General features: G+C 53.6%; 3 protein-coding genes across 15 annotated transcripts in view; 2 read left to right on the forward strand and 1 right to left on the reverse strand.

Moving 5' to 3' along the window:
• The window catches only part of MMP28 (matrix metallopeptidase 28), a 36914-nt gene extending 17366 nt beyond the window's left edge, over window positions 1-19548 (forward strand). For 4 of the 13 annotated variants that reach the window (XM_060135418.1, XM_060135421.1, XM_060135422.1 and 1 more), the window contains 4 exons: window positions 465-710; window positions 2067-2216; window positions 2547-2714; window positions 3545-4643. In XM_060135418.1, coding sequence (XP_059991401.1) covers window positions 465-710; window positions 2067-2216; window positions 2547-2714; window positions 3545-3939 — 959 coding nt within the window. In that variant the 3' untranslated portion in view covers window positions 3940-4643. Of the gene's footprint in view, window positions 1-464; window positions 711-2066; window positions 2217-2546; window positions 2715-3544; window positions 4644-5564; window positions 5636-6465; window positions 6886-7175; window positions 7318-8844; window positions 9009-18909; window positions 19183-19346 lie in introns of those variants that run through there. The other 9 variants (XR_009537748.1, XM_060135427.1, XM_060135426.1 and 6 more) reach the window with 9 other exon arrangements.
• On the reverse strand, window positions 5160-6383 carry C20H17orf50 (chromosome 20 C17orf50 homolog; the record flags this gene model as incomplete). Its single annotated transcript, XM_060134602.1, has 2 exons — window positions 5160-5953; window positions 6055-6383. Coding segments are annotated over 2 exons (540 nt in total), but the record flags the coding sequence as incomplete, so codon positions are not given.
• Window positions 17560-26283, forward strand: GAS2L2 (growth arrest specific 2 like 2). Its single transcript, XM_060135417.1, has 6 exons — window positions 17560-19123; window positions 20541-20797; window positions 21643-21750; window positions 22890-22986; window positions 23588-23840; window positions 24417-26283. Exons 1-6 carry the CDS (start codon window positions 18739-18741, stop codon window positions 25969-25971), a joined length of 2655 nt encoding a protein of 884 aa, XP_059991400.1. The 5' UTR covers window positions 17560-18738; the 3' UTR covers window positions 25972-26283.
• Window positions 26284-27723: the final 1440 nt, after the last annotated feature.

A 27723-nucleotide genomic window follows, 5' to 3' on the forward strand; every position in this document is an offset into this window, starting at 1 on the left:
TCTCTTCGAAAGTAAGTAACGGTTATTACCTGCGGTAGACACTAAGTATTACATGTAACATACACAAGTACACACATCCCTTTTTAATACTCAGAGCAACCCGTGAGGAGCAACTCCCTTATCAACATGCCCATTTTTCAGATCTAAAATCTAAAAGCTAAGACACAGAGAGGTTAAGCTATCTGTCCAAGGTCACACAGCTACTAAGGGGATAAAACCGGGATTGGAAGCTAGGCAGTTTGGCCCCGTGCTCTTTGTACACCACCCTCCCTCTTAGGCTTCCAGGCCCCATAGCCTAGTCATCTGTTCATTGCTCCACACTTCAGCTTCTGCCAGACTTAATTAGAGGGAAATTACTCATCAAAAACGCAGCCATACACACGCCAATGGCATTTGCGCCGGGCGGTGGGAAGTTGGGGGGTGTCGTGGGCGGCGGCTCCGCCTGACCTCCTCGCCGCCTGTAGGCGGCGCCCTGGCGCACGCCTTCCTCCCCCGCCGCGGCGAAGCGCACTTCGACCGCGACGAGCGCTGGTCCCTGAGCCGCCGCCGCGGGCGCAACCTGTTCGTGGTGCTGGCGCATGAGATCGGCCACACGCTCGGCCTGACCCACTCGGCCGCGCCGCGCGCGCTCATGGCGCCCTACTACAAGAGGCTGGGCCGCGACGCGCTGCTCAGCTGGGACGACGTGCTGGCCGTGCAGAGCCTGTATGGTGAGCCCCCGGCGCGCTCGCCACTGCGCTCTCCCCTGTCCCCTGCGCCCCGGGATCCCCAGGGCTCGGACACCGGCTCTTTAAATAGGATCCCCCATCCTAAGCGCAGGAAGCTGGCCTCCCCATCACAGGTCCTTCCCGATGCTGAAGCTTCGGGCTCCCCTCAAATCTTGAGAAACCTCATCTCCTGCTGTGCTTCACCCGCATGCCTGGCCTCTATCATCCCAACCAATTCCTGGGCACAGCCCTCCTCTGCGTTCCAGTTGCTGATTCCTGCCCAATCAGGGCTGCGCAATTCCTCTCATATCCCTGCCCCATCATCCAGACCCAGTCCTCGGTCCCACCCAGACCCCAGAGCCCTCATTCCTGCTCCCAGCTCCAGTGGCTCTCCCCCAACATTTCCCTCTCCGTGAGCTGATGCCCACTTTCCCCCAAGCCTGGACCTCTGCCTGGCGGTGGACTTAGACAAGGTCTTCTCCCGCAGAATGAACTGACTGGTGCTTCCCAGAGGTTTATCTGGACCCCAGCCCGGGGCTGTGACCCTGAGTACCTGGTGTGGTGGGCAGGGCCAGGATCCCTAGGGTCAAGTACCATTCCATCGGGGTCAGCAGTTGCTCTTGGGCAAAGCACTTCCCCTTTTAGAGTCGTCGGTTTTATCTTCTGGGGGAAATAAAAGGTGGGGGGGATAATAATTGAGGCCCTGCTTACCTCCCAGGGCTGTTGTTCTGGTGGATATGAACATGCTTTGTAGTCTAAGAGACCTACACAAAGGTAATAATAATAGCTGCTATTTCACGAGTGTCTACCATGGGCCAGACACTTAACACACCCATGAGGTATCTTTTTATCCACAAGTGAGGAGGATGGGGCTCAGAGACATTAGATAACTTGTCCAAGGTCACCCAGCTAGGAAGGTGCAGACCAGGATTCAGGAGCTGGTGCCGAATTCTAAGCTTGTAGGACTCTGCCTCATTCTCATAAGTGAAGTACAGTGATGTCATTATTATAACTGCTGTAATTATCACAGCCCAGGCCCCTGAACTCTGCCCTCAGGCCATCTGCATTGTCCAGGACTCAGGGAAGAGGACCCTCTGCCCTTTTTAGTTCCAAACCCTTGTTTGGTTCCCCCACTCCGATTTTACCCTTTTCCAGACTGTTCGGCAGGAAAGAGGACTTCTGAGTTTGGTGCTATGGTTATAACACCAACAACCAAGGACAACTCTTAACCCCCCACCCCTGCCCTCCTTCCCTGCCCCTCATGTCAGATAATGAAACGAACCAAGGGGGAGGTCTCGAGCACTCAACACACCCCCAACCAGTGTGCGTTCTCTCCCGCTTCCCTCCTTCCCTGTGAAGGGAAGCCCCAGGGCGGCTCAGGGGCCATCCAGCTCCCTGGAAAGCTGTTCACGGACTTTGAGGCCTGGGACCCCCACAGACTCCAAGGAAGGCGCCCCGAAACCCGAGGTCCTAAGTATTGCCACTCTTCCTTCGATGCAATCACTGTAGGTAAGATGGTCCCGCTGGTTCCTTGCTTCCTTCTTCCCTCCTCCTCCTCCACATCTCCAGGGGTCTCCGGAGCTGGAGTACAAGGTTGGGGGATGAATTATAAAATCCAGAAATCCCAAGTCACAAGCATTCTGCAGGGCAGCAAGCCCACGCCAAGCAAAACGCTGCTTCCTCCTGCACTTTCCCCTCTGCCCCAGCTGTGTCTGCTGTATCCTCTCCGCCGCATCCTCTCTCGTCAGTTTGGGAAGCTGGGTTCTAGGGAAGCACCTTCCCTGGAAAGAAGGCAGGAGGCCGATGGTCACTCCTCAGCTTTCTCTTGTCTCTGGGCAGATGGGCAACATCGACTGTACATATTTCAAGGGAACCAGTTCTGGGAGGTGACAGCTGATGGCAACGTCTCAGAGCCCCACCCACTACAGAAAAGGTGGGCAGGGCTGCCCCCCCATATTGAGGCTGCCGCGGTGTCATTGGAGGATGGAGACTTCTACTTCTTCAAAGGTACCAGCCCTGGGGCAGATGAGAAAATTGAAGCCTGGAGAGGGGAGGAGTCTGCCCAAGGTCAAAAGAGGGGAGGAGTCTCAATTCCATTCTGAACCTGTGGCCCCAGAAATTCTCCCAGGAGATTCCTTTAGTGATGGATTGGGGGGCACAGGTGTCACGGTTGTCCCAGAGAGAGCGCGGGTGGGAGAGTTTCAGAGAAGAGTCTAGAGGGAAGCAGAGGATGGCTCTGAGCTCTGCAATACAGCAGAAGGACAAACCTTCCTTGGAATCCTGGCTGTGTGAGTCTGGGCCTGTCACTTAACTCTTGGAGCTTGAATTTGTTGAATGGGGAAAATAATCCCTCGGGCTTGTTGGGGAAGGAGGATTAAAAGAACATAATGTCTGAGGAATGTGCAGTATGAGAAAATTGTGTTCATTCATTGATTCAACAAATATTGAGTGCCTTCTACAAACTCGGCTGGAGGTGTTGGGATACAGTAGTGATCAAAACAAAATTCCCTGCCCTCACAGAACTGTTGGTAGTAATGGCCGTGGAGAAAGCCCCTGGACTTCCCTGAAGTCTACCACTCCCCTGGGAGGGCGCGTGCTTCCTGCCTGGGGTGGGGAGGTTCCTTCAGAGCAACCTGCCCTCTGCGGACACCTGCTGGAAGTGGAGGCCACAAGAGTCCCTCCTCTACTGTTTACAACTGATCTATTTTGATTATCACAAATACTGACCACCTTGGACTCCAACATGAAGGGGAGTAGGAATATGGGGGGACAGAGGTGGGGTAGAGGACCAAAGGGCGAGCGCACCAACTCACGCTGGCTCTGCCCATGTCCCACAGGGAGTCGATGCTGGAGGTTCCAGGGCCCCAAGCCAGTGTGGGGCTCCCCACAGCTGTGCCGGGCAGGGGGCCTGCCCCCCCACCCGGATGCTGCCCTCTACTTCCCTCCTCTGAGTCGCCTCATCCTCTTCAAGGGCGCCCGCTACTACGTGCTGGCCCGAGGGGGGCTGCAGGTGGAGCCCTACTACCCCCGAGGCCTGCAGGACTGGGGCGGTGTCCCTGAGGAGGTCAGCGGCGCTCTGCCCAGGCCCGACGGCTCCATCATCTTCTTCAGAGACGACCGCTACTGGCGCCTCGACCAGGCCAAACTTCGAGCAACGCCCTCGGGCCGCTGGGCCACAGAGCTGCCCTGGATGGGCTGCTGGCATGCCAACTCGGGGGGCACCCTGTTCTGAAGATGCCCCCACCTCTTAGAGAACTGGCGCGCTCTCGTGGCCAATGTGTATCCCCAGCCCCAAGGGCAGACCCTGTCTGGAAGCCTCTGAGCCTCCCTGCAGAAGTCCAGGCAGGAAAGTTCATCTGCATTTGTTCCCTGGAGAATGTCTTTGTGCTGTCAAGACATTGATCTTTGTGGGATCAATTCAATGAGAAGCCGAAAAGGATCCCAGACCCCACGGCCCTTTCCCCAAAGACTCATTCCTCCCCAGGCCTTGGGGATTTTGTTTCTTCCCCTAAAGGTGCAGTTCCTGTCCATGAGGCCACAGCACTGGGCAACCAGGAAGGATGCAAAACTCAATGGAGAAGTTGGGACCACTTTGCAAGACTGTCCCTTGCCCTCAGGGCCTCCTGGCTCCGTCCTTGGAGGATTGTGTCTTATTTAATCAGAGGCCCCACCCCCAGGAAGACTGAATGGATTGAGTACAAGGGTCTCCAACCTCAGGGGTGTCAGGACCCAGAACAAGAAGGAGACCGATGCAGGCCTGCCGGGCCCTGTTTCTTTCAGGGGTTGGGGGAAAGGCTGGAATAAAGAGGTGCTCCCAGCTGGTGGGCCTGGAGGGGGGAAGCAGCCTTCCTTGGACACGTTTCCAGTGAGAGCAGGTGGGTGTGGATGCTACGGAGGCTGCAACCATGTTCTTCCGGTCAAAGCCGGGACCAGTGAGTTGTGCGTGTGTGTAGTTGTGATAGGGAGAGGGGCCCTGCCTCTCTCCTCAAAGATCAAAATATCCTTCGTCCACCTCATCCCCCAGGCCAGATGAAGGACCCTGTGTGGCAGGAGGAGGACAGGGGCCTCCCTGGAGGTCTGCACAGCTGCAGTCGCTGGGGCCTCTGCAGGCCGGGAGAGCCTCGTGCTCACAATGGCCCCATTCTCCTGGCCACACACGAAGCATTCCAGGAGCTCCCGCTGGCCGGCCGAGAATAGCTGGGATTCCTGGAGAAGGACCCAGCTCTCCGGCCTCCCAGTCTTCTGTCTCAGCGGCTTCTGGGGCCGGTTCTCTAGTCCTGCCCCCTGCACACCTGCCAGTGCCTCCTCTGCACACACACTGACCTCAGCCAGACCGGGCTTCCCGCGGGAGGGGAGGAAGGTCCGGCCAGCTTCAGCCCTCAGCTGCCCGTGGGCATTCCTGGCCCGGCAGCTTCATTTTCTTCTCTGCGCGGTGGGGAGAATGGCCTTTGACTGCCCTTGGCTGCAAGTGCTTTGTTCCGCCCTCTCCGGGGGGAGTTGCAGGGAGGAGGCTCTCCGCCTGCCCTTTTCCCTCTGGCTTGAACCCAGGGGAAGGGGAGGAGGGTCGATCTTTATCCCACGCCCCACCTCAAGGCACTGACACTTTGATTAGGGGCTTTATTGAATGATTTGAGGGAAGGGGCAAGTTTCCCAGAGGGGTTATTTTCTCTAGGCGACGCCTCTGCTCACCGGGCCCGAAGGACGTGAAATACCCCAGAGATGAGCGTGAGGCTGTACCAGGGGGCGCGAGTCAGGTGGGCGGTGGGCACTGCGTGCTGACCCGGGCGCTGGGGCCCTCGGGAGGCGCTGTTGGAGGAATGGAGCTCCAGGTGATGTTGGGCTCCGCATTGATGACAGGTGGGCCCGGTCATCAGCGGTGGGCCTGCTGGGCTGCTCGGAGTGGGGCGCTCCGGGAAGGCGGCTCTCAGGTACGTATTGGAGAGCGCTCCGCGTCGGGGCGGGGGAGGAGAGGGGGGCGGGGAATTTGGAGTCAGGCGAGGATGGAGGGCCACAGAGACTGGGGATTGGGGGGCGTTCAAAGGCCCACGGCAGCCCCCGCGCCTCCAGAAGCCCGCGCCTCCGGCAGATCCGGGTGCTCCAGAAGGCAGTGCGCCACGTAGCTCTGCGAGCTGTGCAGGTTCCTGCACTTCTTGCAGAAAAGGATCTCGCAGCGCGCGCAGCCCCCGCCGCGCAGCCGCCGCCGCCGCGTCTCCAGCACGCACGGCTCCTCCGGGGGGATCCGCTTCCTGCGGGAGGGGGCCGGGGCGCTCAGGGCACCGCGCCGCCAGCTCCCGCCCGGGGCCCTGGCGCCAGTACATCCCGCCCCCGCCGAGCGGCGCGCCCTCACCTGTTGGCGGGAGGGGCCAGGCCGCCGAGCAGTGCTAAGGGGCTGAACCAGCCCCAGAAGCCGCTGTCCGCGCGCCGCAGCAGCGCCACCTGCAGGATGCTGGACTCCTGGCTCAGCGGATAGTACGACACGGAGCCCCGCTCCCGGCCCTCGCCGCCCTCCGCCTCCCCGCCCTCCGCCTCGCTCTCGGCCGCGCGTTCCTCCAGCAGCCTCTCCTCGGCCTCCTCCGCAGCCTCCGCCTCCGCCTCTGCCTCTCTGGTCCCGGGCTGCTCCAGCTCCTTCTTCCACAAGGGGATCTTCACGCCTGCGGGGGCGGGGGGCGGGGAGGAGGTCAGTGAAGGGCCTGGGTACCCTGGTACTCTGACTGTTGCCCACAGCCCGACCGACCGCCCCCCCCCCCAAAAAAAATAGGCAGGCGTTCGAACGACGGTGCGCACGAGATGCCCGGAGCCAGCAGGATTCCAAGAGAGGGTTACAGAGTGTGCAGGATTTCCTGGGCAAAGGAAGGTCTGGTTTCCTAGGTCCCCGCACTTCCTAGCTGAAGACTCGGGGCAAATCACGTCGCTTCTGTCACCTCCGTTCCCCTATCTGTAAAATGGGAAAAAGTAGTGCCTATCCCAAGGATTACTGTAAGGCAGGTATCAGATCGAGTGTGTTTGAAGCGCCTGGCTCAGGGGCCGCGGGAAGCCATCAACAAACAGGTGCAATGAGCCTTGCGAACCCGGAGGAGATGGCGGTTCATCACCACCTTCCTTCTAATTGGCTCCGGGGTGGGGACTGATCTCCGTGCAGGCTGTCAATAAACATTAAGTGCACTGATTGGAATTTTAATAGGTGGTTTATATTTTGTTTTCTGGATGGAACGGGATTTCCGTCTTCAAAGTGGGCCATACCTTAAGAAAGCCCAGCAACACCTGCGGCGGGGTGGGCAGGCAGGTGGGCACACAGCGCCTCTGCACTGTTAGAAATGGACGCCTCTGATGAGCAAAACAGGAAAAGTGCCCCTGATGAGCGGACTAAATAGAAGTTTTCTTGCCCTCCCACCCCATGGGCAGACCGATTAGGAAAAGGCTGCCCTAGGGGGGAGCCAATTAGGAAAAGACGTCTATTCCTCCTTCTAGGCTTGACCCGAACCGCCAGCTGGATTTCAGCCACAACTGTCCCCCTTGCTGGTGTTCAGGACACAAACTCCACAACCCCAAGCAGCAGTCCTGGCAGGCGGGAAGTTCTTGGACTGATGTGAAAGTAACACGGCCGCCGCCGGTAGGTGTCCACCACTCACTCAGCAAACACTGACCCAGCCCCACCATGTGCCCTGCTGGCTGCTCGATCTGGGAAGCTAGACTTGTAATGAAAAAAAGGGGGAGGAGGGCAGGGAAGACAGAGTTCCTGGGGTTTGCGCTGGAAAGGTCTAGAAATTTTTCTATTGATCCCTGCCCATCATGATTAAAGAGGTTGGAGACAAAGCGGAATGATAATATAGTGTTCCAGCCCACATGTATTGAGCACCAACTGCACGTAGTCACCGGGCTAACCTCTTCATACATCATGCCCCTTCATCTTCCCGACCCTCTCAGGCAGGTGACGTGGTAGGTAACAGAGGGGCCTCTGAATTTCAAGACTTTTGAAACCTTTCAAGAAAAGTTGTTTCAAACATTCTGCCAGTTCTTGGTATTGCTAAATGTGGAGAACCAAGATCCACTGCACTTTTTTTTTTTTTTGGCCACGCCGCGTGGCATGTGGGATCTTAGTTCCCCAACCAGGGATCGAACCTGTACCCCCCTGAAGTGGAAGCCCAGAGTCCTAACCACTGGACCGCCAGGGAATTCCCAAGGTCCACTGTACTTTTATTTAGAAAAACACATGAAGGAGCCTTCTGGTTGTGAAAGGCCAGACGTAGTGCACAGCCAGAAAAGAGTGCTGGGAACATTTGGGGAGGATGAGGAATTGGAAAGGAAGGTTGGGATTTGGGGGCCCAGACTATGGAGTTTAGACTTTGTCCTTCAGCAGTGGGGAGCCACTGAACGTTTTGACACAGGGATGTACTCAGAGCCATCCTTTAGGATGTTCCCTCTGACAGGAGACAGAGAGACCTACTTAGGAGTCATTACAGTGGTCCAGGCCAGAGAAAAGATCTGAACAGCAGCAGGTGAAGATGAGAGAGCAGATGTCAAGAATATTCAGGAAAGAGAGAGAAGAGGGCTTGTACATGGATGGGTGACTGAGAAAAGGTTGGGCTTCTACTCTGGGATTGCCATGGTGATGTGTTGATTGGTCCACCCTGGAGTCAAGAGACCCTGTCCTCCGGCCCCACTCACCGTGTTTATCCATTCTTCCCAAAGCTGTGCTGCCCTCTTCCCTTGATCAGGCACTGGGATGAGAGGCAGTTCCCACAGAACTTGGTCTGGTCTCTAGGGCCTCTGTTGGATTATGAGGGGGCGGGGCTAGAACCCCACCTGCCCATAGGGTTCCACCCCAGAATAGTTGCCTTTTCTAGAGCTTCCAAAAGCACCCCCAAACAGTACCTTTTCTCTTGGGAAGGTATTAAAGGGATAGAGAGCAACTTTGGCTCCCAATAGACTGGGGTCAAATCCCAGCTTTACCACATAAACATAAAAGCTATTAGCATATTACCTTTCTGACCCTCAGTCTCTTTATCTGTAAGTCAGAGATGGCAGTGCGGTACCAGACTTTACCTGGCCCACAGAAAACACTTAAAGCATTATGTTTATTTGCATCACATTTCCTCTTTCTGTTCTATCCGTGTCCTTCCTCACCCTTGCTCCCCAGCCTACCGACTTCCAGCACATTGCTTTAGCTCTGAGAAGCAGAGGACATGGTGTGAAGTCCTGTAGGAAGCAGAACTCGGGCAAGAGCTGGGTGGAGCTCCTGGATGTTCTGTATGTGTGTGAGAGAGCTGGGGCTGGGGAAGGGAATAAAATCATAGAAACTTGGGAGACTCCTTCTCTTCCTGGCCTGACAGTGGGGTGTGTTGGCAGAGTCAGGGGCATGGAGAGGGGCAGAGGATGCAAACCCAGATCTGGAGAGTCTCAGTCTGATGGCATACAGTTGCTGGAGTCAAGGAGATACCAGTCTGATAGGGGAACATGATATGGTCCTCCATCCAGGTCTGAAGTGGGGCGATGGGGTCTCTTCCTTCAGGCATCTCCTAGTTTGGTGGAGCCAGTTTGATGGGAGGTAGAACAAAGTGGGCAGACCAGTCCCCAGGAATCTCATGGGGGCAACACTGTCAAGAACTGTAAAGAGTCTAAAACTTTACCCTACTTGCAAGTTAGCCTGCTGTACTTTCATGGGTGCTGCCAAAAAAACATGAGACTCCTGGGTTGGAGAGAAAGGACCTCATTACTCAAGGCACAGCAGCATCAGCATACCTGTGTCATCTCCTCTTGGCCCACTGTCCCATGGGTGCTATAGGGATGGGTGCCAGGGAATACCTGCATATGCAATCATTTGCATTATAAGAGGAGCCCTGAGCTTAGGGAACCCTAATCTTTCATGCTGGGCAGTAACTAAACCTCTTCTTTGCTCCAGAAAAAGACACTATCTCTACTTCCAAGGTTGTTCACTATATAAACACCCTTGAAAAGTCAGTACCTCTGCTTGCAAGACATGCAAAAATAGGAAAGACCCATGCAGAATTGTCTCCCCCACAAAACCCCATTTTCCTTACATTTACTAAAAGAGCCTATAACCAACTTGGCTCTTTTTTTTTTCAAATAATGTGGTAGCATGCACATTACTTTTTTTTTTTTTCACATTACTTTTTTTTGAATTTTATTTTATTTTTTTATACAGCAGGTTCTTATTAGTCATCAATTTTATACACATCAGTGTATACATGTCAAACCCAATCACCCAATTCATCACACCACCACCCCCAGCCCCCGACACTTTCCCCCCTTGGTGTCCATATGTTTGTTCTCTACATCTGTGTCTCAATTTCTGCCCTGCAAACCAGTTCATCTGTACCTTTTTTCTAGGTTCCACATATATGCGTTAATATACGATATTTGTTTTTCTCTTTCTGACTTACTTCACTCTGTATGACAGTCTCTAGATCCATCCACAACTCAACAAATGACCCAATTTCGTTCCTTTTTATGGTTGAGTAATATTCCATTGTATATATGTACCACAGCTTTATCCATTCATCTGTCGATGCGCATTTAGGTTGCTTCCACAACCTAGGTATTGTAAATAGTGCTGCAATGAACATTGGGGTGCATGTGTCTTTTTGGATGATGGTTTTCTCTGGGTATATGCCCAGTAGTGGGATTGCTGGATCATATGGTAATTCTATTTTTAGTTTTTTAAGGAACCTCCATACTGTTCTCCATAGTGGCTGTATCAATTTACATTCTCACCAACAGTGCAAGAGGGTCCCCTTTTCTCCCCACCCTCCCCAGCATTTGTTGTTTGTAGATTTTCTGATGATGCCCATTCTAACTGGTGTGAGGTGATACCTCATTGTAGTTTTGATTTGCATTTCTCTAATAATTAGTGATGTTGAGCAGCTTTTCATGTGCTTCTTGGCCATCTGCATGTCTTCTTTGGAGAAGTGTCTATTTAGGTCTTCTGCCCATTTTTGGATTGGGTTGTTTGGTTTTTTAATATTGAGCTGCATGAGCTGTTTATATATTTTGGAGATTAATCCTTTGTCCGTTGATTCGTTTGCAAATATTTTCTCCCATTCTGAGGGTTGTCTTTTTGTCTTGTTTTCCTTTGCTGTGCAAAAGCTTTGAAGTTTCATTAGGTCCCTTTTTTGTGTGTGTGTGTTACGCGGGCCTCTCACTGCTGTGGCATCTCCCGTTGCGGAGCACAGGCTCTGGACACGCAGGCTCAGCGGCCATGGCTCACGGGTCCAGCCGCTCCGCGGCATGTGGGATCTTCCCGGACCGGGGCACAAACCCGTGTCCCCTGCATCAGCAGACAGACTCTCAACCACTGCGCCACCAGGGAAGCCCCCCATTTGTTTATTTTTGTTTTTATTTCCATTACTCTAGGAGGTGGATCAAAAAAGATCTTGCTGTGATTTATGTCAAAGAGTGTTCTTCCTATGTTTTCCTCTAAGAGTTTAATAGTGTCCAGTCTTACATTTAGGTCTCGAATCCATTTTGAGTTTATTTTTGTGTATGGTGTTAGGGAGTGTTCTAATTTCATTCTTTTACATGTAGCTCTCCAGTTTTCCCAGCACCACTTATTGAACAGACTGTCTTTTCTCCATTGTATATCCTTGCCTGCTTTGTCATAGATTAGCTGACCATAGGTGCGTGGGCTTATCTCTGGGCTTTCTATCTTGTTCCATTGATCTATATTTCTGTTTTTGTGCCAATACCATATTGTCTTGATTACTGTAGCTTTGTAGTACAGTCTGAAGTCAGGGAGTCTGATTCCTCCAGCTCTGCTTTTTTTCCCTCAAGACTGCTTTGGCTATTCGGGGTCTTTTGTGTCTCCATACAAATTTTAAGATTTTTTTGTTCTAGCTCTGTAAAAACTGCCTTTGGTAATTTGATAGGGATTGCACTGAATCTGTAGATTGCTGTGGGTAGTATAGTCATTTTTACAATATTGATTCTTCCAATCCAAGAACATGGTATATCTCTCCATCTGTTGGTATCATCTTTAATTTCTTTCATCAGTGTCTTATAGTTTTCTGCATACAGGTCTTTTGTCTCCCTAGGTAGGTTTATTCCTAGGTGTTTTATTCTTTTTGTTGCAGTGGTAAATGGGAGTGCTTCCTTAATTTCTCTTTCAGATTTTCCATCATTAGAATATAGGAATGCAAGAGATTTCTGTGCATTAATTTTGTATCCTGCAAATTTACCAAATTCAATTGATTAGCTCTAGTAGTTTTCTGGTGGCATGTTTAGGATTCTCTATGTATAGTATCATGTCATCTGCAAACAGTGACAATTTTATTTCCTCTTTTCCGATTTGTATTCCTTTTATTTCTTTTACTTCTCTGATTGCCGTGGCTAGGACTTCCAATACTATGTTGAATAATAGTGGTGAGAGTGGGCATCCTTGTCTTGTTCCTGATCTTAGAGGAAATGCTTTCAGTTTTTCACCATTGAGAATGATGTTTGCTGTGGGTGTGTCGTATATGGCCTTTATTATGTTGAGGTAGGTTCCCCCTATGCCCACTTTCTGGAGAGTTTTTACCATAAATGCATGTTGAATTTTGTCAAAAAGCTTTTTCTGCATCTATTGAGATGATCACACGGTTTTTCTTCTTCAGTTTGTTAATATGGTGTACCACATTGATTGATTTGCATATATTGAAGAATCCTTGCATCCCTGGGATAAACCCCACTTGATCATGGTGTGTGATCCTTTTAATGTGTTGCTGGATTCTGTTTGCTAGTATTTTGTTGAGGATTTTAGCATCTATATTCATCAGTGATATTGGTCTGTAATTTTCTTTTTTTGTAGTATATTTGTCTGGTTTTAGTATCAGGGTGATGGTGGCCTCATAGAATGAGTTTGGGAGAGCTCCTTCCTCCGTAATTTTTTGGAAGAGTTTGAGAAGGATGGGTGTTAGCTCTTCTCTAAATGTTTGATAGAATTCACCTGTGAAGCCATCTGGTCCTGGACTTTTGTTTCTTGGAAGATTTTAAATCACAGTTTCAATTTCACTACTTGTGATTGGTCTGTTCATATTTTCTATTTCTTCCTGGTTCAGTCTTGGAAGGTTATACCTTTCTAAGAATTTGTCCATTTCTTCCAGATTGTCCATTTTATTGGCATAGAGTTTCTTGTAGTAGTCTCTTAGGATGCTTTGTATTTCTGCGGTGTCTGTTGTAACTTCTCCTTTTTCATTTTCAATTTTATTGACTTGAGTTCTCTCCCTCTTTTTCTTGATGAGTCTGGCTAATGGTTTATCAATTTTGTTTATCTTCTCAAAGAACCAGCTTTTAGTTTTATTGATCTTTGCTATTGTTTTCTTTGTTTCTATTTCATTTATTTCTGCTCTGATCTTTATGATTTCTTTCCTTCTGCTAACTTTGGGTTTTGTTTGTTCTTATTTCTCTAGTTCCTTTAGGTGTAAGGTTAGATTGTTTGAGATTTTTCTTGTTTCTTGAGGTAGGATTGTATTGCTATAAACTTCCATCTTAGAACTGCCTTTGCTGCATCCCATAGGTTTTGGGTCGTCGTGTTTTCATTGTCATTTGTCTCTAGGTATTTTTTGATTTCCTCTTTGATTTCTTCAGTGATCTCTTGGTTATTTAGTAATGTATTGTTTAACCTCCAAATGTGTTTGTGTTTTTTACGTTTTTTCCCTGTCATTCATTTCTAATCTCATAGCGTTGTGGTCAGAAAAGATGCTTGATATGATTTCAATTTTCTTAAGTTTACTGAGGCTTCATTTGTGACCCAAGATGTGATCTATCCTGGAGGATGTTCCGTGAGCACTTGAGAAGAAAGTGTGATCTGCTGTTTTTGGATGGAATGTCCTATAAATATCAATTAAATCTATCTGGTCTATTGTGTCATTTAAAGCTTCTGTTTCCTTATTTATTTTCATTTTGGATGACCTGTCCATTGGTGTAAGTGAGGTGTTAAAGTCCCCCACTATTATTGTGTTTCTGTTGACTTCCTCTTTTATAGCTGTTAGCAGTTGCCTGATGTATTGAGGTGCTCCTGTGTTGGGTGCATATATATTTATAGTTGTTATATCTTCTTCTTGGATTGATCCCTTGATCATTATGTAGTGTCCTTCCTTGTTTCTTGTAACATTCTTTATTTTAAAGTCTATTTTATCTGATATGAGTATTGCTACTCCAGCTTTCTTTTGATTTCCGTTTGCATGGAATATCTTTTTCCATCCCCTCACTTTCAGTCTGTATGTGTCCCTAGGTCTGAAGTGGGTCTCTTGTAGACAGCATATATATGGGTCTTGTTTTTGTATCCATTCAGCGAGCCTGTGTCTTTTGGTTGGAGCATTTAATCCATTCACGTTTAAGGTAATTATAGATATGTATGTTCCTATGACCATTTTCTTAATTGTTTTGGGTTTGTTTTTGTAGGTCCTTTTCTTCTCTTGTGTTTCCCACTTAGAGAAGTTCCTTTAGCATTTGTTGTAGAGCTGGTTTGGTGGTGCTGAATTCTCTTAGCTTTTGCTTGTCTGTAAAACTTTTGATTTCTCCATCAAATCTGAATGAGATTCTTGCCGGGTAGAGTAATCTTGGTTGTAGGTTCTTCCCTTTCATCACTTTAAGTATATCGTGCCACTCCCTTCTGGCTTGTAGAGTTTCTTCTGAGAAATCAGCTGTTAACCTTATGGGAGTTCCTTTGTATGTTATTTGTCATTTTTCCCTTGCTGCTTTCAATAGTTTTTCTTTGTCTTTAATTTTTGCCATTTGATTATTATGTTTCTCAGCATGTTTCTCCTTGGGTTTATCCTGTATGGGACTCTCTGCACTTCCTGGACTTGGGTGGCTATTTCCTTTCCCATGTTAGGGAAGTTTTCGACTATAATCTCTTCAAATATTTTCTCGGTGTTTTCTCTCTCTCTTCTCCTTCTGGGACGCGTGTAATTCGAGTGTTGTTGTGTTTAATGTTGTCCCAGAGGTCTCTTAGGCTGTCTTCATTTCTTTTCCTTCTTTTTTCTTTATTCTGTTCAGCAGCAGTGAACTCCACCATTCTGTCTTCCAGGTCACTTATCCGTTCTTCTGCCTCAGTTATTCTGCTATTGATTCCTTCTAGTGTATTTTTCATTTCAGTTATTGTATTGTTCATCTCTGTTTGTTTGTTCTTTAATTTTTCTAGGTCTTTGTTAAACATTTCTTGCATCTTCTCGACCTTTGCCTCCATTCTTTTTCGAGGTCCTGGATCATCTTCACTATCATTATTCTGAATTCTTTTTCTGGAAGGTTGCCTATCTCCACTTCATTTAGTTGTTTTTCTGGGGTTTTATCTTGTTCCTTCATCTGGTTCATAGCCCTCTGCCTTTTCATCTTGTCTATCTTTCTGTGCATGCAGTTTTTGTTCCACGGGCTGCAGGACTGTAGTTCTTCTCGCTTCTGCTATCTGCCCTCTGGTGGATGAGGCTATCTAAGAGGCTTGTGCAAGTTTCCTGATGGGAGGGACTGGTGGTGGGTAGAGCTGGCTGTTGCTCTGGTGGGCAGAGCTCAGTAGAACTTTAATTCGCTTGACTGCTAATGGGTGGGGCTGGGTTCCCTCCCTGTTGGTTGTTTGGCCTGAGGCGACCCAACACTTGAGCCTGCAGGCTCTTTGGTGGGGCTAATGGCAGCCTCTGGGAGGGCTCATGCTAAGGAGTACTTCTCAGAACTTCTGCTGCCAGTGTCCTTGTCCTCATGGTGAGCCACAGCCACCCACCGCCTCTGCAGGAGACCCTCCAACACTGGCAGGTAGGTCTAGTTCAGTCTCCCCTGGGGTCACTGCTCCTTCCCCTGGGTCCCGATGTGCACACTACTTTGTGTGTTCCTTCCAAGAGTGGAGTCTCTGTTTCCCCCAGTCCTGTCAGAGTCCTGCAATCAAATCCCACTAGCCTTCAAAGTCTGATTCTCTAGGAATTCCTCCTCCCGTTGCCAGACCCTCAGGTTCGGAAGCCTGAAGTGGGGCTCAGAACCTTCACTCCAGTGGGTGGACTTCTGTGGTATAAGTGTTCTCCAGTCTGTGAGTCACCCACCCAGCAGTTATGGGATTTGATTTTATTGTGATTGTGCCCCTCCTACCGTCTCATTGTGGCTTCTCCTTTGTCTTTGGATGTGGGGTAACGTTTTTGGTGAGTTCCAGTGTCTTCCTGTCAACGATTGTTCAGCAGTTAGTTGTGATTCTGGTGTTCTCACAAGAGGGAGTGAGAGCACATCCTTCTACTCTGCCATCTTGGTTCAGGCTCCTACTTATTTTTTTTAATTAATTAATTAATTTTTGGGGCTGTGTTGGGTCTTTGTTCTGTAGTTGCAGCGAGCGGGGGTTACTCTTCATTGCGGTGCGTGGGCTTCTCATTGCGGTGGCTTCTCTTGTTGTGGAGCACGGGCTCTAGGCGTGCGGGCGTCAGTAGTTGTGGCATGTGGGCTCAGTAGTTGTGGCTCGTGGGCTCTAGGGTGCAGGCTCAGCAACTGTGGCACACGGGCTTAGTTGCTCTGCGGCATGTGGGATCGTCCTGGACCAGGGCTCAAACCCGTGTCCCCTGCATTGGCAGGCAGATTCTTAAACACTGCACCACCAGGGAAGTCCCAACCACCTTGGTTCCTGATTGCAAAATTCAAAAGTTTACTCCGGCTAATTTAAAGAAAAAAAATAGAGCTCACAGAATGGCTGGAAGACTTGACAATTGGAAGTCAGGTTCTCTCTCTGGGGCTGGGCTCATCTTCCCTAATTTCAAGAAAGCCCTACCTAATACCTGAAAATAGGATTTTATTAGCAAGAATGGAAAAGAAATAGCTCCTCTGTATTGGGGTAACCAGTCTCTAGAATGGCTCCCAATGACCCTTGTCTCCTGGTATTCCCACTCTTATGTAGACCCTTCCCAAATGAAATAAGGCCAACCTGGGTAATTGATAGGATATTGTGGAAATGACAGAGTGTGACTTTCAAGGCTAGGTAACAAAAGACCCTGTGGCGTCTGTCTTGCTCTCTCACTCTAGAGAAAGCCAGCTGCCATGTCTTCAGCACACTCAAGCAACCCTATGGAGAGGTTCATTACACTGAGGAACTCAGGCCTCCTGCCAGCTTCAGTTTTCTTCTTTCCTCATCCATAAATGGGTACAACAGTCACCATCTTGATGCCTTTGAAAGGTAATTGAGGGACTTCCCTGGTGGTCCAGTGGTTAAGACCCTGCACTCCCAATGCAGAGGTCCCAGATTCTATCTCTGGTCAGGGAACTAGATCCCACATGAATGCTGCAACTAAGAGTTCTCATGCCACAGTGAAGATCCCACATGCTGCAACTAAGACCCGATGCAGTGGAAGGGAGGGAGGGAGGGAGGGAGGGAGGGAGGGAGGGAGGAAGGAAGGAAGGAAGGAAGGAAGGGCAGGAGAGAGAGAGAGAAAGAAAGAGAGAGGGGGGGGAGAGAGATAGACAGAAAGAAAGAACGAAAGAAAGAAAGAAATTGAAAGAAAATTACCTTCCAAAAGGTAAAGAAAAGCCCTGCATAATCTGAGGCCCCATTTCCTCTCTTCCTCAGAGTCTACCTGTCATTGCTATTCCTGGGATATGCTAACCATCCCCCTGCCTAGAGTTTTTTTATTTTTTCGGCTGAGCCACATGGCTTGCGAGATTTTAGTTCCCCAACCAGGGACTGAACCCAGGCCACGGCAGTGAAAGCGCTGAGTCCTAACCACTGGACCTCTGGGAAATTCCCCTGCCTGGAGCTTTTGCACTGGCTGTTCCCTCTGCCCGAGTACCCTTCCCGAAGATATGCTTCCTCACTTCTCTTAGGTCCCTGCTCAATCATCACCATATCAGCGAGGCCTTTCCTGACCCCCTTATAGAAAATACCTCCCCCCTCCTCCTTTAGTCCTTTAGTTTTCTCCCTGGTGTTTATCACCGTCTGACTTACTACAGACTTGTAAGTTTGTTATCTGTCATCCAACACCCACCAACATATAAGCAGCCTCCATGAGGTCAGGGACTTCATTTATAGCTACACCCTCAGGGCTATAATAGTGCGTGGCACACAGTAGGTACTCAGGAAATATTTGTTGAAGGAATGCATTGCTGTGGCCATGGGGTGAGGTACTATGATTGACAGCCCACTCTGGAGGAAGCACGTGGGTAGAGTGGGAGGGGTTCTCCAGAGAAATTAGGGAGCATGGTGCACAAACAAGGCTGCTGGGAGAATCAGTGAGAGCTGGGACCCCCCCAGTCTTAATAGTCTGATACTTCCCACATTCGCAATTCCTCTATTCTTCACAACACCCTGGAGAGGTAGATATTACTATTCCCATTTTATAATTGATGCAACTAAGGCACAGAGAGGCTAGGCAGTATATGAAGGCCACAGAGGGCTTCAGGAAAGGGTCCAAGGCCAAACTCATGTGTATGGACTCTGTCGCTGCATCTATTTCATCCCTATCCTACGGTGCTCACTAAACACCAAGGGGCATGGCATCCCCTGGCCCCGCTTCTCGCCCTCATTTCCCAAAAGCCCCCACCAGTGTCAACCAAGTGAGAGAAGCCAGCCCCAGCCTTCCTCTGCTCCCCAGGCTCCAGGGCGGGCAATGCCAGGAAGGGTTAACAAGGAGTGTTTGTAGCAGTCACTGTCTCCAAGGAGAGGAAAGCAGAGTGGAGAGGCCGCCAGCCAGACTCCAGGCTGGCCGGTGGTGGGTGGGATGCAGCTAGCACAGCCTGTCCAGCCCTGGGGGGAGAAAGGAGTGTCCTCACCTCCATCTGTCCTGGGAGGTGGCGACCTCTGAGCAGACTGGGCAGCTGGGGTGTGAGGTCGCTGCAGGGCTACCAAGTAGGAAAGTTCTGGCAGGGACTGAGGAATGGGGAGGGGGAGGGGGCAGGCCTGGCCCAGCCCAGTGGCGGCAGTGACCGTGGCTGAAGCCAGCGGCAAGTAGCAGAGCCGTCCTGGGCTCTCGGAGGACAAGGGGAACCCCCGAGTCAGGGAGAACCCAGCAGGTGGTAGGAGTGAAGACACAGCTGTGGGAGAGAGGAGGCAGCTGCCCCTTCCCCGGCTGGTGGTCCAGCCATGGCCCAGCCTGGGGTTGGCAGGAGGAGGCCTGGGACCCCGAGGCCTCCGGTGAGCAGCATCCGGCCCTTTAAGTCCAGCGAGCAGTACCTGGAAGCCATGAAGGAGGACCTGGCCGAGTGGCTTCGGGATCTCTACGGGCTGGACATCGACGCGGCTAACTTCCTGCAGGCGCTGGAGACGGGCCTGGCGCTGTGCCAGCATGCCAACGCCGTCACTGAGGCCGCCCTGGCCTTCCTGGCTGAGGCACCTGCCGGAGCCCAAAGCATTCCCCTGCCCCGGGCCGGGGTCTCCTGCAATGGGGCCGCCCAGCCAGGCACCTTCCAGGCCCGGGACAACATCTCCAACTTCATCCAATGGTGCCGCAAGGAGATGGGTATCCAAGGTAAGCACCCTGGCCCCCCCCTCCCCAGACCCTTATCTTGTCAGGCGTCAATCTCCTCTCTGAGGCTCAGGCTGCATCAGGGGTCAGGAGCCACGGTCCTCCTTCCAGATTTGCCTTGGGCCAGCTCATTCCTTTTCATGCCTCAGTTTCCCAATCTCATAGGAAATCCCCAATAAATAAATGTGTTGATTGGATGATTCGAGCACCTATCTCCTTTGGGTAGAGCGTCGTGCTGGGCACCGAGCGCTAAGAGGGCTGAGAACCAGTGCCAAGAAGTTTGTGGCCCAGGAAGAGAGACAGCTGAGAAGATGCATAAATTATAGCCCAACGTGGTAGAAGCTCAAGGAGAGGCATCTGTGCTGGGGAGACAGAGGCGGAAACAGCCACCTGATGGGCCTGGAAAGACCATATAGTGGATGGAGATTTGAGCTGAGTCTTGGAGAATAAAAAGAAGTTTGGCGGACAGGGAGTTCTAGGCAGGGGGGCACAAAGAAGGCGTGTGTTTGGGCTACAGTGGGGTGGGGAGGGGACAGGGGAGGAGGCAAGTGGATGTTAGGGAGGGGCCAGCCGTGTTTGGGCCTTCCAAGACTCTAGGACTGATATCAGGCTCCCTCATCTCCTTGGCCTTGGACCCAGCAGCGGGGATGAAGCTGGGTGCCGCACCATCCTTCAGACCAAAGGCAGTGGGGGTGTGGCAGAGGGAGGGGTCAGGCCTGGCCTACCGGCCAGTCGGTGGCAACACAATGTGGAACAGGACTGGAGGGTTGATAAAGGCCAGTGTTTTATCGGGCACTTACCATGTGCCAGACATTGCCTGCAAACACATAACTATCCCTACAGCAACCCCATGAAACAGACTACTTTCCCGTTTTACAGAAGAGGAGACTGAAGCTGGGACTAGCCCAAGGTCATACGTCCGGTGGGTGGGAGCGTCAGGGTTCCAAAGCTGGCAGTCAGGCTCCAGAGCCTGTACTCACCCCAGCCTGGTTATGTGTGGGCTGGGAGTTGAGTCTGGGGTGCCTGGTGGTTACTGGAGGTGAAAGGCGCGGATGGGAAGCAGCACAGACTGCTTCTTGCTCCTGGACCCATCCTGGCAAACAGAGCGGGGAGAAGGGCTGGTGGAGTTAGGCTCCTTCGCTTGGCTGTGTCCCCTCTTCTCCCTCCCACCCTGCCCCGCCATAAGGCAGCCACCTCGTCTTGCACTCAGTACCTGAGCAATTCTGTCCAGACCCTCCTAGGGGCTGGCTTGCCGCCAAGAACCTGAGACGCAACCCCCCATCCCCCATGCCTGCGTCCGTCCGCGCCCTGGTCCAGGATGGCCCCAGGGCTATCCCACCTGTTCCGCTTGCTTGCTCCGGGCAGGTCAGCAGGGATCTCAGGCTGCCTACCCTCCTCTCTCCTCTCCCGCCCCGGCCAGAGGTGCTGATGTTCGAGACGGATGACCTGGTGCTGCGCAAGAACGTGAAGAACGTGGTGTTGTGCCTGCTGGAGCTGGGCCGCCGGGCCCGGCGCTTCGGCGTCGCGGCGCCCAGCCTGGTGCGGCTGGAGGAGGACATCGACCAGGAACTGCGGCTGGAGCTGGCCCTGCCCCCGCCCCCGCCCCCGCCCGACCCCCCGCCGCCGCCCGAGCCCCCCACGCGCCCGCCCTGCCACTTCCGCAACCTGGACCAGTTGGTGAGGGCTCCGGACACGCCCTCGGCCCCGCCTTCCTTCGCCCCGCCTCCCTCTCCACCTCCGAATCCGGCCCCTCTGAGCCACCCCCTTCTTCAGCCCCAGTCCCCTCCTCGACACTCTCTCACCGCGTGGTTGTTAAGTAAGTCGTGTGCACTTGGAGCCTCGATGCTCATCGTTTTCTTTATGAATCCAGCACCCTACGCCTCTCTCGTTTAAACCCCGTGGGACGGTTGTTAAGAACGCAGAACCTTTTCTGACTGCTTGGTTTAAGTCTTAGTTCCACTGCTTTGCAGCCGTGTGACTGGGCAAATTATTTGCCCTCTCTGTGCCTCAGCTCCCTTGTCTGTACTGTGGGGATGTAACCGTGCCTACCTTCCACGACCGCGGTGGCTGTTAGATGAGCCAGCGCACGTGAAGCGCTCAGCCGGTGTCTGGCACCGAGGGTCCTGTCCTGGGAGTTAGCTCTGACTGTGACTAGGAATCACTTCTACCACCAAGGAATCGAGCTCAGGGAGGTTTCTTACCTTGCCCAAGGCCTATAGTGCGGTGGAGGCAGGATTCCCACCCAAACCTGTCAGGTTCCAAGGTCCACCTTAACCATCACACTCCACGGCCTCTGTTAGCTGACTCACGAGGGTGCTGGGCCATAGGTGCCACTCAAGGTCTTGTTCTCGTTGAGCCATTAAAAGCCTTCTGTACTTGCTTCTCAGCCCCCAGCCCTGACTTGGCAGAAGCCTTGGGTCTGGGGGGCAGGCAGGCCGCCCGTTGGGCTTGCCCCAGCGTGCAGGGGGAGCTTGGCTACCTGGGCAGAGGGGAGGGCTGAACCCATTGCCCACTGCCCGCAGGTTCAGAGCCTGGTGAGCCGCTGCACGTGCCCGGTTCAGTTCTCCATGGTCAAGGTGTCCGAGGGGAAGTACCGCGTGGGAGACTCCAACACCCTCATCTTCATCCGGGTAAGTCCCTGGTCGGGGGTGGAGGGCCCTCTCTGGGGTCGGCAGAATCAGGTTTCCTTCCGTGGGACTTTGCCCAGGCCTGAAGGCAAGGACAGGAAATCACCATTCATCGCCAGTTATCAGGCCTTGGGGCTTTCCTTCTCTCCGTTGGAGAATTCCAGAAGATTCCTGACAAAGTTGGCAAGCATGTCCCCTCCTTCCATAAGGGCAGCCAGAACCAGAACCTCCCCCCCATCTGCCTCCACCTTAGTTCAGAAGGGGGTCTCCCCAGTCAGAAGTGAGGATGAAGCGTACTCCCACTTTTCCACCCACAGGCTTGGTCACAGCAAGGGGCCGGAGACCCCGTTCCCCGTCCCCCCCCCCCCCGCCCAGTCTGTGTTCCCCACAGGGCCCAGCCACATCAACCCCGCGGTCCGCGGCTCACATGCCCAGCTTGGTGCCTTCTGAGCGGCAGTACAAGTCTGAACTGTGCCTCCCACCACTCCCCACTCCCCACCCCCTCCACCCCGCCCCATGCCTGGCCACCTGGCCAGAAACAGTCTGCACCTGGGGGTGTGGCCAGCGGCTCAGGGGCACAGCTAAGCCTTCTTCTCCTTGGGTCGGGCCACACCTGGGGGCAGAGCCAGCTCCCTGGGCCCTCACCCAGAGCCTGAGCCAAGGGCTCGGCGAAGCAGGTGGGGATGGATTGTGGCGCCCCGTTTCCACTAAGGAAGTGGACGCCTGGAGAGGCTACGTGACCTGGAGTGGAGTCGGGCCAGGACTCCTGCGGGTCCTTTAACACACACACCACAAGAGCAAAGCCAGCGCCCTCCACCCCGTTTCTGATACAAACCTGCGCAGGCGTCAACCGCTTCCCAGCGAAGGGAGAGGAGGGAGTCGGGAGGTAGACTACACAGTGCTTGGGAGATCCCTTGTCTCGCCGTGGGGCAGCTTGCTGTTCGTCAGCTTGGCCTCCACCCTTGACAACATGTGCTATCTGATGCCAGTCCTGCAGGGGACTCAGGCTGCAACATAGGCACGCTCCCAACTACACGTGTGCATGTGTACGTGGACGGGAGCAAGGGCTGAAGGCCTGCAGGCTGGTCCATGGAGAGGGGACTCCCTCACCTTGCCCTCCACCTCACCCTTGCCCCCTGCAGATCCTCCGGAACCACGTGATGGTGCGTGTGGGGGGCGGCTGGGACACACTCGGTCACTATCTGGACAAACATGACCCCTGCCGGTGCACATCCCTCTGTAAGTCCCCTGAGAGTCCCTTCCCTATGACTGCAGGTCGGGAGGCCGGAAGCGGACGCGGGAGGTAGGCCTGATCTCCAGGGGCAAGAGGTGTGCAGGGGGTGGAGGAAGGAAGATACTGTAGAAGGTACAGTTGTGGGTGGCCTCTCAGCTCTAGGCGGAAAGCGGGCCAGCCACGGTGCAGTACCAACTTGAGCCACAAGGTGGCGCCAAATACACAGAGAATCAGCATTTGGTCATGAGGGCATGTGGGCAGGGCTTAGGTCTGGCTCTGATGGAGGCGCCAAGCATGATTTGGAAGGTCTTTAGTCTTCCCGTAATGTCCATCAGCACCTCAAGCCACCCCAAATAAGCATGCAATCTAAGCTAAAGACGTGGACTTGCAGCTTTAAACAAGTCCCCCAGCCAGACCCTCTGACCAGATTTCATCCCCTAAACCCCTCCCTTGAGGAAATTCTGGTGCTGTCACTGTCACAGTAGGTCCCACTGTCTCTAATGCGGGATTCAGGGTGTGGGACAGCTGGGGGAGGGAACGGTGGGCCCCATCAGCAGGAGTTTAACCCTTTCCTCCTCTCCTGTCTCTGGGGGGCTGTGTTGGTAGCACACAAGACGGGCAGCTTCCTGAAGCCCCCTGTCCCACTGGTGCAGCATGAAGTGAGGGTGGACGATGGGCCCTCACAACCCCAGCCTACAATGACCATCAGCCGCTCCCAGAGCCCCCTGCCCTCCGTGGACTGGAAGACATACACCTCTTCAGGTCGAAAGCAGAGGCCCCCTGCTGCCTTCTCCCCTACACCCCACCGTGAACGGAGAGCAGGGGCAGGGATCCTCAGAGAGACAGCACCATTCCCGAGGTACTGGGGAGGGACAGGGCAGGGCCTCTTCCTGCTTTGGAGTCTACATTCTCAGAGGCCACCCCACCCCAAGATAAGGGGAGCAGGTCTCCCAGCAGTGCCCCTATCCCAGCAAGACCTCAGGTGTTCAGAACCAAAAAACACCCAGTACCTTTAGGATCATCTAGTTAACTTCATACACCCTCCCATTTCACAGATGAGGAGGCTGAGGCCCATAAAGGGAACAGACTTACCCACGGTCCCTCTGCCATTTCATGGTAGAGCAGAAACTAAGACCCTCCCCACCCAAGACTGGTGACCTGTAGCTGTGGGATCTGAAGCAACCTGGGGTCCAGACCAGGCTGCTTTCTATCTGCTACACAAGGAATGGGGGAGGACAGACTTAAACAGTATCTGCTGTAAGGAAGAGTCTCTGGCAGGCACGGGGGAGAGAGAGCATCTGCTTCCTTCAACATGAAGTCTGACCCCCTGGGAGTTCTGGCTGGGGAAAGGCCATCCCTTCGCAGAGCCAGGGGACTGGGAGCCAGGGGACTGGATCAGATAACCCTGCTGATAACCTATGATTCTCCCTTTCAGGTGCCAGGAGAAGTCACTCGCCCCGTCTTGGAAGCAGCTGCCAGATGGGGACAGCCCCCCGAGCCCCCAGTCCTCACCTACTCCCAGGGGCCGAGGCACACGGTGCACCTCCTCAGGGAAGAGGGAGGACAGATACCCCCCTGAACTCCCCAGGAGAAGGACTCCCACATCTTGGGTTCATGAGGAGACAGACAGCTGGGGAACTCGTGCCAGGACCCCCATCCCCCAGGGACTCCAAGCCCCTGAGGCCACTACCACAGGGACACCAGCAGGAGGAGCATCTCCCCTGCCTTGTTCCTCCAGCCCAGCCAAGCCTGTGGGCCCCAGGCCACCCCCCGGGGATGAGGCCGAGGGTGCCTCCTCCCAGCTTAGGGAGACAGCATCTGTCCATTCTCCATCCCCTGTTAAAGGACCCACCAAGATCCTGGTCCGCTTGCCCCCAGCTTGCCCCCCGACTCTGGGAAGAAGCTTTCCAGGGACTGCAAGTGGAGGTCCCAGGACAGAACTGGGGAGAGGGCCCATTCCATTAAGGGCCGTCACTGGGGACCTGTCTGGGTCCAGACATGGGGACTGCTCTGTGGAAGAGAGGCAAGAGGACCAGAAGCTGGATGTCCAGGTGACAGCAGAGGCCGGAGAGCCCTGGGGCCTGGGCCCACAGCACCAGGAGGGGAGGTGCACTCCCCTGCCCTCGGGTGGGATCAAGGAGCAAGCCATCCACCACAGCCTTGGGGAGCAGCTTTCGGCCAGCATGAAGCTGCTAGAGGTGGCCGCTGTCTGCCCCCAGGGCGCAGCGTCTGGAGTCGTTCCTCGCAGTGGAGTCTACGTGCCCAGTCTGGGTGGGCGGTGGCCTGAGCCTGGGGGTCCTTATGACAAAGTCATCCAAGAACTGGCTCAGGGCCCCCCACCCCTCCTTAAGGTGGACCTGGGAGCCTGGAAGGCAGCCCCTACAGGCTGCCCTAAGCCGGCTGTAAGTGCAGGCCCAGGAAGCCCAAAACGGAAACTGGGAGCCGAAGAGAGTGGGCTGAGGACGAAAGCAAGCCCAAGTGCCAAGGGTGCCGGGACAACGAAGGTCCCAGCTCAAAGGGGGCAGGACTGCTCAGCCCCTGCTGTGTCTGCCACCCCAGAGCCCTCCACACCTCCGCCCTCCGCCCCCAGTTCTGATAAAGCCAAGGCATGTCCAGGCAAGGGCAAGAGAACACTCCGGAAGCCCCGGAGAGTCCCATCCATCTACAAGCTGAAGCTCAGGCACAGGATTCGGCCCCGGAGAGACCACAGGCCCGAGAAGCAGCCTTCACGAATCCCCAAGCCGTTGACCTACCTCCACCTGGGTCCAGCCAAGGCACCCCCCAGGGGCAGGCTGGTGAGAGCAGTGCTGGGCAGCAATGGAGGGAAGGCAGCCCTGGGGGCTGGAGCCTCGGCGGGGGAGAAGGAGGAGGGAGAGGAGAGGAAGGGGCCAGCTGCACCCCTGGGGAGCAGCTCCCCGCCTTTGGAGGGCCAGGGGCCTCAGCAGCTTGATCAAGCCCCCGCCTCACCTGAGGAGGAGTCGTGGGTGTGAGAAGGCGCTTCTCCTCCCCGAGCCTGTGGGTATAGAGGAGGAGGGAAGTGAAAAGATGCCCGTGTATTCGTTGCACTCCCAACTGCAGGAACAGAAAGGAAGGTCCCTCACCTCGATACAGGGCCTTGGCCAGGAGAGTTTAGAAGACAAACAGAGACTCCATCTGGCCCGTTGAGCAGGAGGGCAACCCATGAGTCCCAGTCCAATTCCAGGGTGGTAGGGCTACTGTCTCCCAGAACAGCTCCCCAAATTCCTGTGCTCTGTCCTCCGGCCATGCCCATTTCCACAGCTCTTCTAAGTTGTTAAACATGAGTGGGTCTGTCCCTGAGCCCCCAGCTCTTGAGTCCTTCGCTCTACCACGGTGCAGGAAGGTGTGGCAGCATTTTCCCGCCGGAGGGGAGGAGGGGGAGGGAGCTGGGGTGAGAGAGGTTTCCCCCCTGCAGCCCCAGCCGACCTTGCCAGACAGCCCTTCTCTCCTGGAAGAGGCTGCTGCCTCAGCATCATGGACAGGGACAAGGTCGCCCCACACGGGCTCCTGCAGGACTTCAAAACTTTGCTCTGGGGGCTGGGAACTGAGATCACTGAGTCAAGAGGGTTGGCTGAGAGCATTCCTTAACACATCGACACACCTGGAGTTATGATGGGTGTGGGCCAGCGGGGGGGGGGTGGTGGTGGTGCTGCTGCAGAGCCTCGGCCATGAGTGGGAGGAAGACACAAAGGCAGAAGCTGGGATTGTGTCCACTTCTGAAAGTCTTCCCAAGAAAGTGGCAGAGGGAGATGTTATGCTTCTCTTCTGAATGGTTTTGATCACCTGGCGGGGTTAGGTGGAGAGGAGATGAGTCCCCAGCTCTCTCCCTTTCCCTTCATTCGCCTGGTGGGCCTGGGCTTTAGGACTCAGGCCACCTCATCGCCCAGACTGTCTGTCCCTCCAGAGCTCAGCAGGCAGAAACCCTGCAGGGAGTCCCTTCCTTCCCACGGCAGGAACTGAGCCAACACCTTGGTACAGAAACGAGGGAAAACTCCCTGATTTTTAATCTGACTTCTGATCACAGCGCAGTGGGCGTCACACACACTTCCAGACCCTGTGGTGGGAAACCCTGGGGAAGGGAGGGCAGGGTGAAGGACAGACACTCAGAACGGGGGCGGAAGGAATCAAAATCAAAGATCTGGGGTGAAGCGGGGGTGAGAGGATGGGTGAAGGGGGCCAGCCAGGCAATACATTCCAACGGCTCCCACAGGGGGCAGCCAGAGGCCTGGGTCCCTCACTCTCACCTCAGGTGCCTCAGAGCTGGGGGATGATAGTGATGGGGCAGGTGAGATGCTGTCACCACTCACCCCATCCCCCTGGTGAGACAGGGGGCAGCCCCTCTTCCTTACCCTCCCAGCCACTCCAAGGTGTGGGGGGGAGGGGAGCCACCTCCTCTGCTTCAGGGGGAGGCTCAGAGAGGGCAGGTCACTTGCCCAAAGTCATGCAGCACAGCAGGGACCAGAACCCCAACATACTCGACTGCCCAAGGTCAGGGCAGTCACTGTCGGGCTGCGTCACCCCCAGTGAGCGGAGTGGGAATCACCTGGGGAAGCAGAAGAGAACATCGAAGCTTCCCTCTCACGCTGGATCTGGATGAGAAGTTTGCCACCCATGACGCCTCCCCCAGACTCCTCTCCATCACCACCCCGAGCTACCTGGTTTCCTGGTCTATAGGCCACAGCTTGGCTACATCGAGGCTCGGCTCTTCTCTCCGTCTCTCTTCT

Source organism: Lagenorhynchus albirostris, chromosome 20 (assembly GCF_949774975.1).
Source record: "Lagenorhynchus albirostris chromosome 20, mLagAlb1.1, whole genome shotgun sequence".
Taxonomy (NCBI): domain Eukaryota; kingdom Metazoa; phylum Chordata; class Mammalia; order Artiodactyla; family Delphinidae; genus Lagenorhynchus; species Lagenorhynchus albirostris.

Bases quoted from the DNA above. Each gene is read 5' to 3' on its own strand.
- GAS2L2 (XM_060135417.1), top strand. From the start codon at position 18,739: ATGGCCCAGCCTGGGGTTGGCAGGAGGAGGCCTGGGACCCCGAGGCCT. The intron at 20,798-21,642 runs GTGAGGGCTCCG...CACTGCCCGCAG, and splicing joins TCCGCAACCTGGACCAGTTG to GTTCAGAGCCTGGTGAGCCG. The intron at 21,751-22,889 runs GTAAGTCCCTGG...TGCCCCCTGCAG, and splicing joins ACACCCTCATCTTCATCCGG to ATCCTCCGGAACCACGTGAT.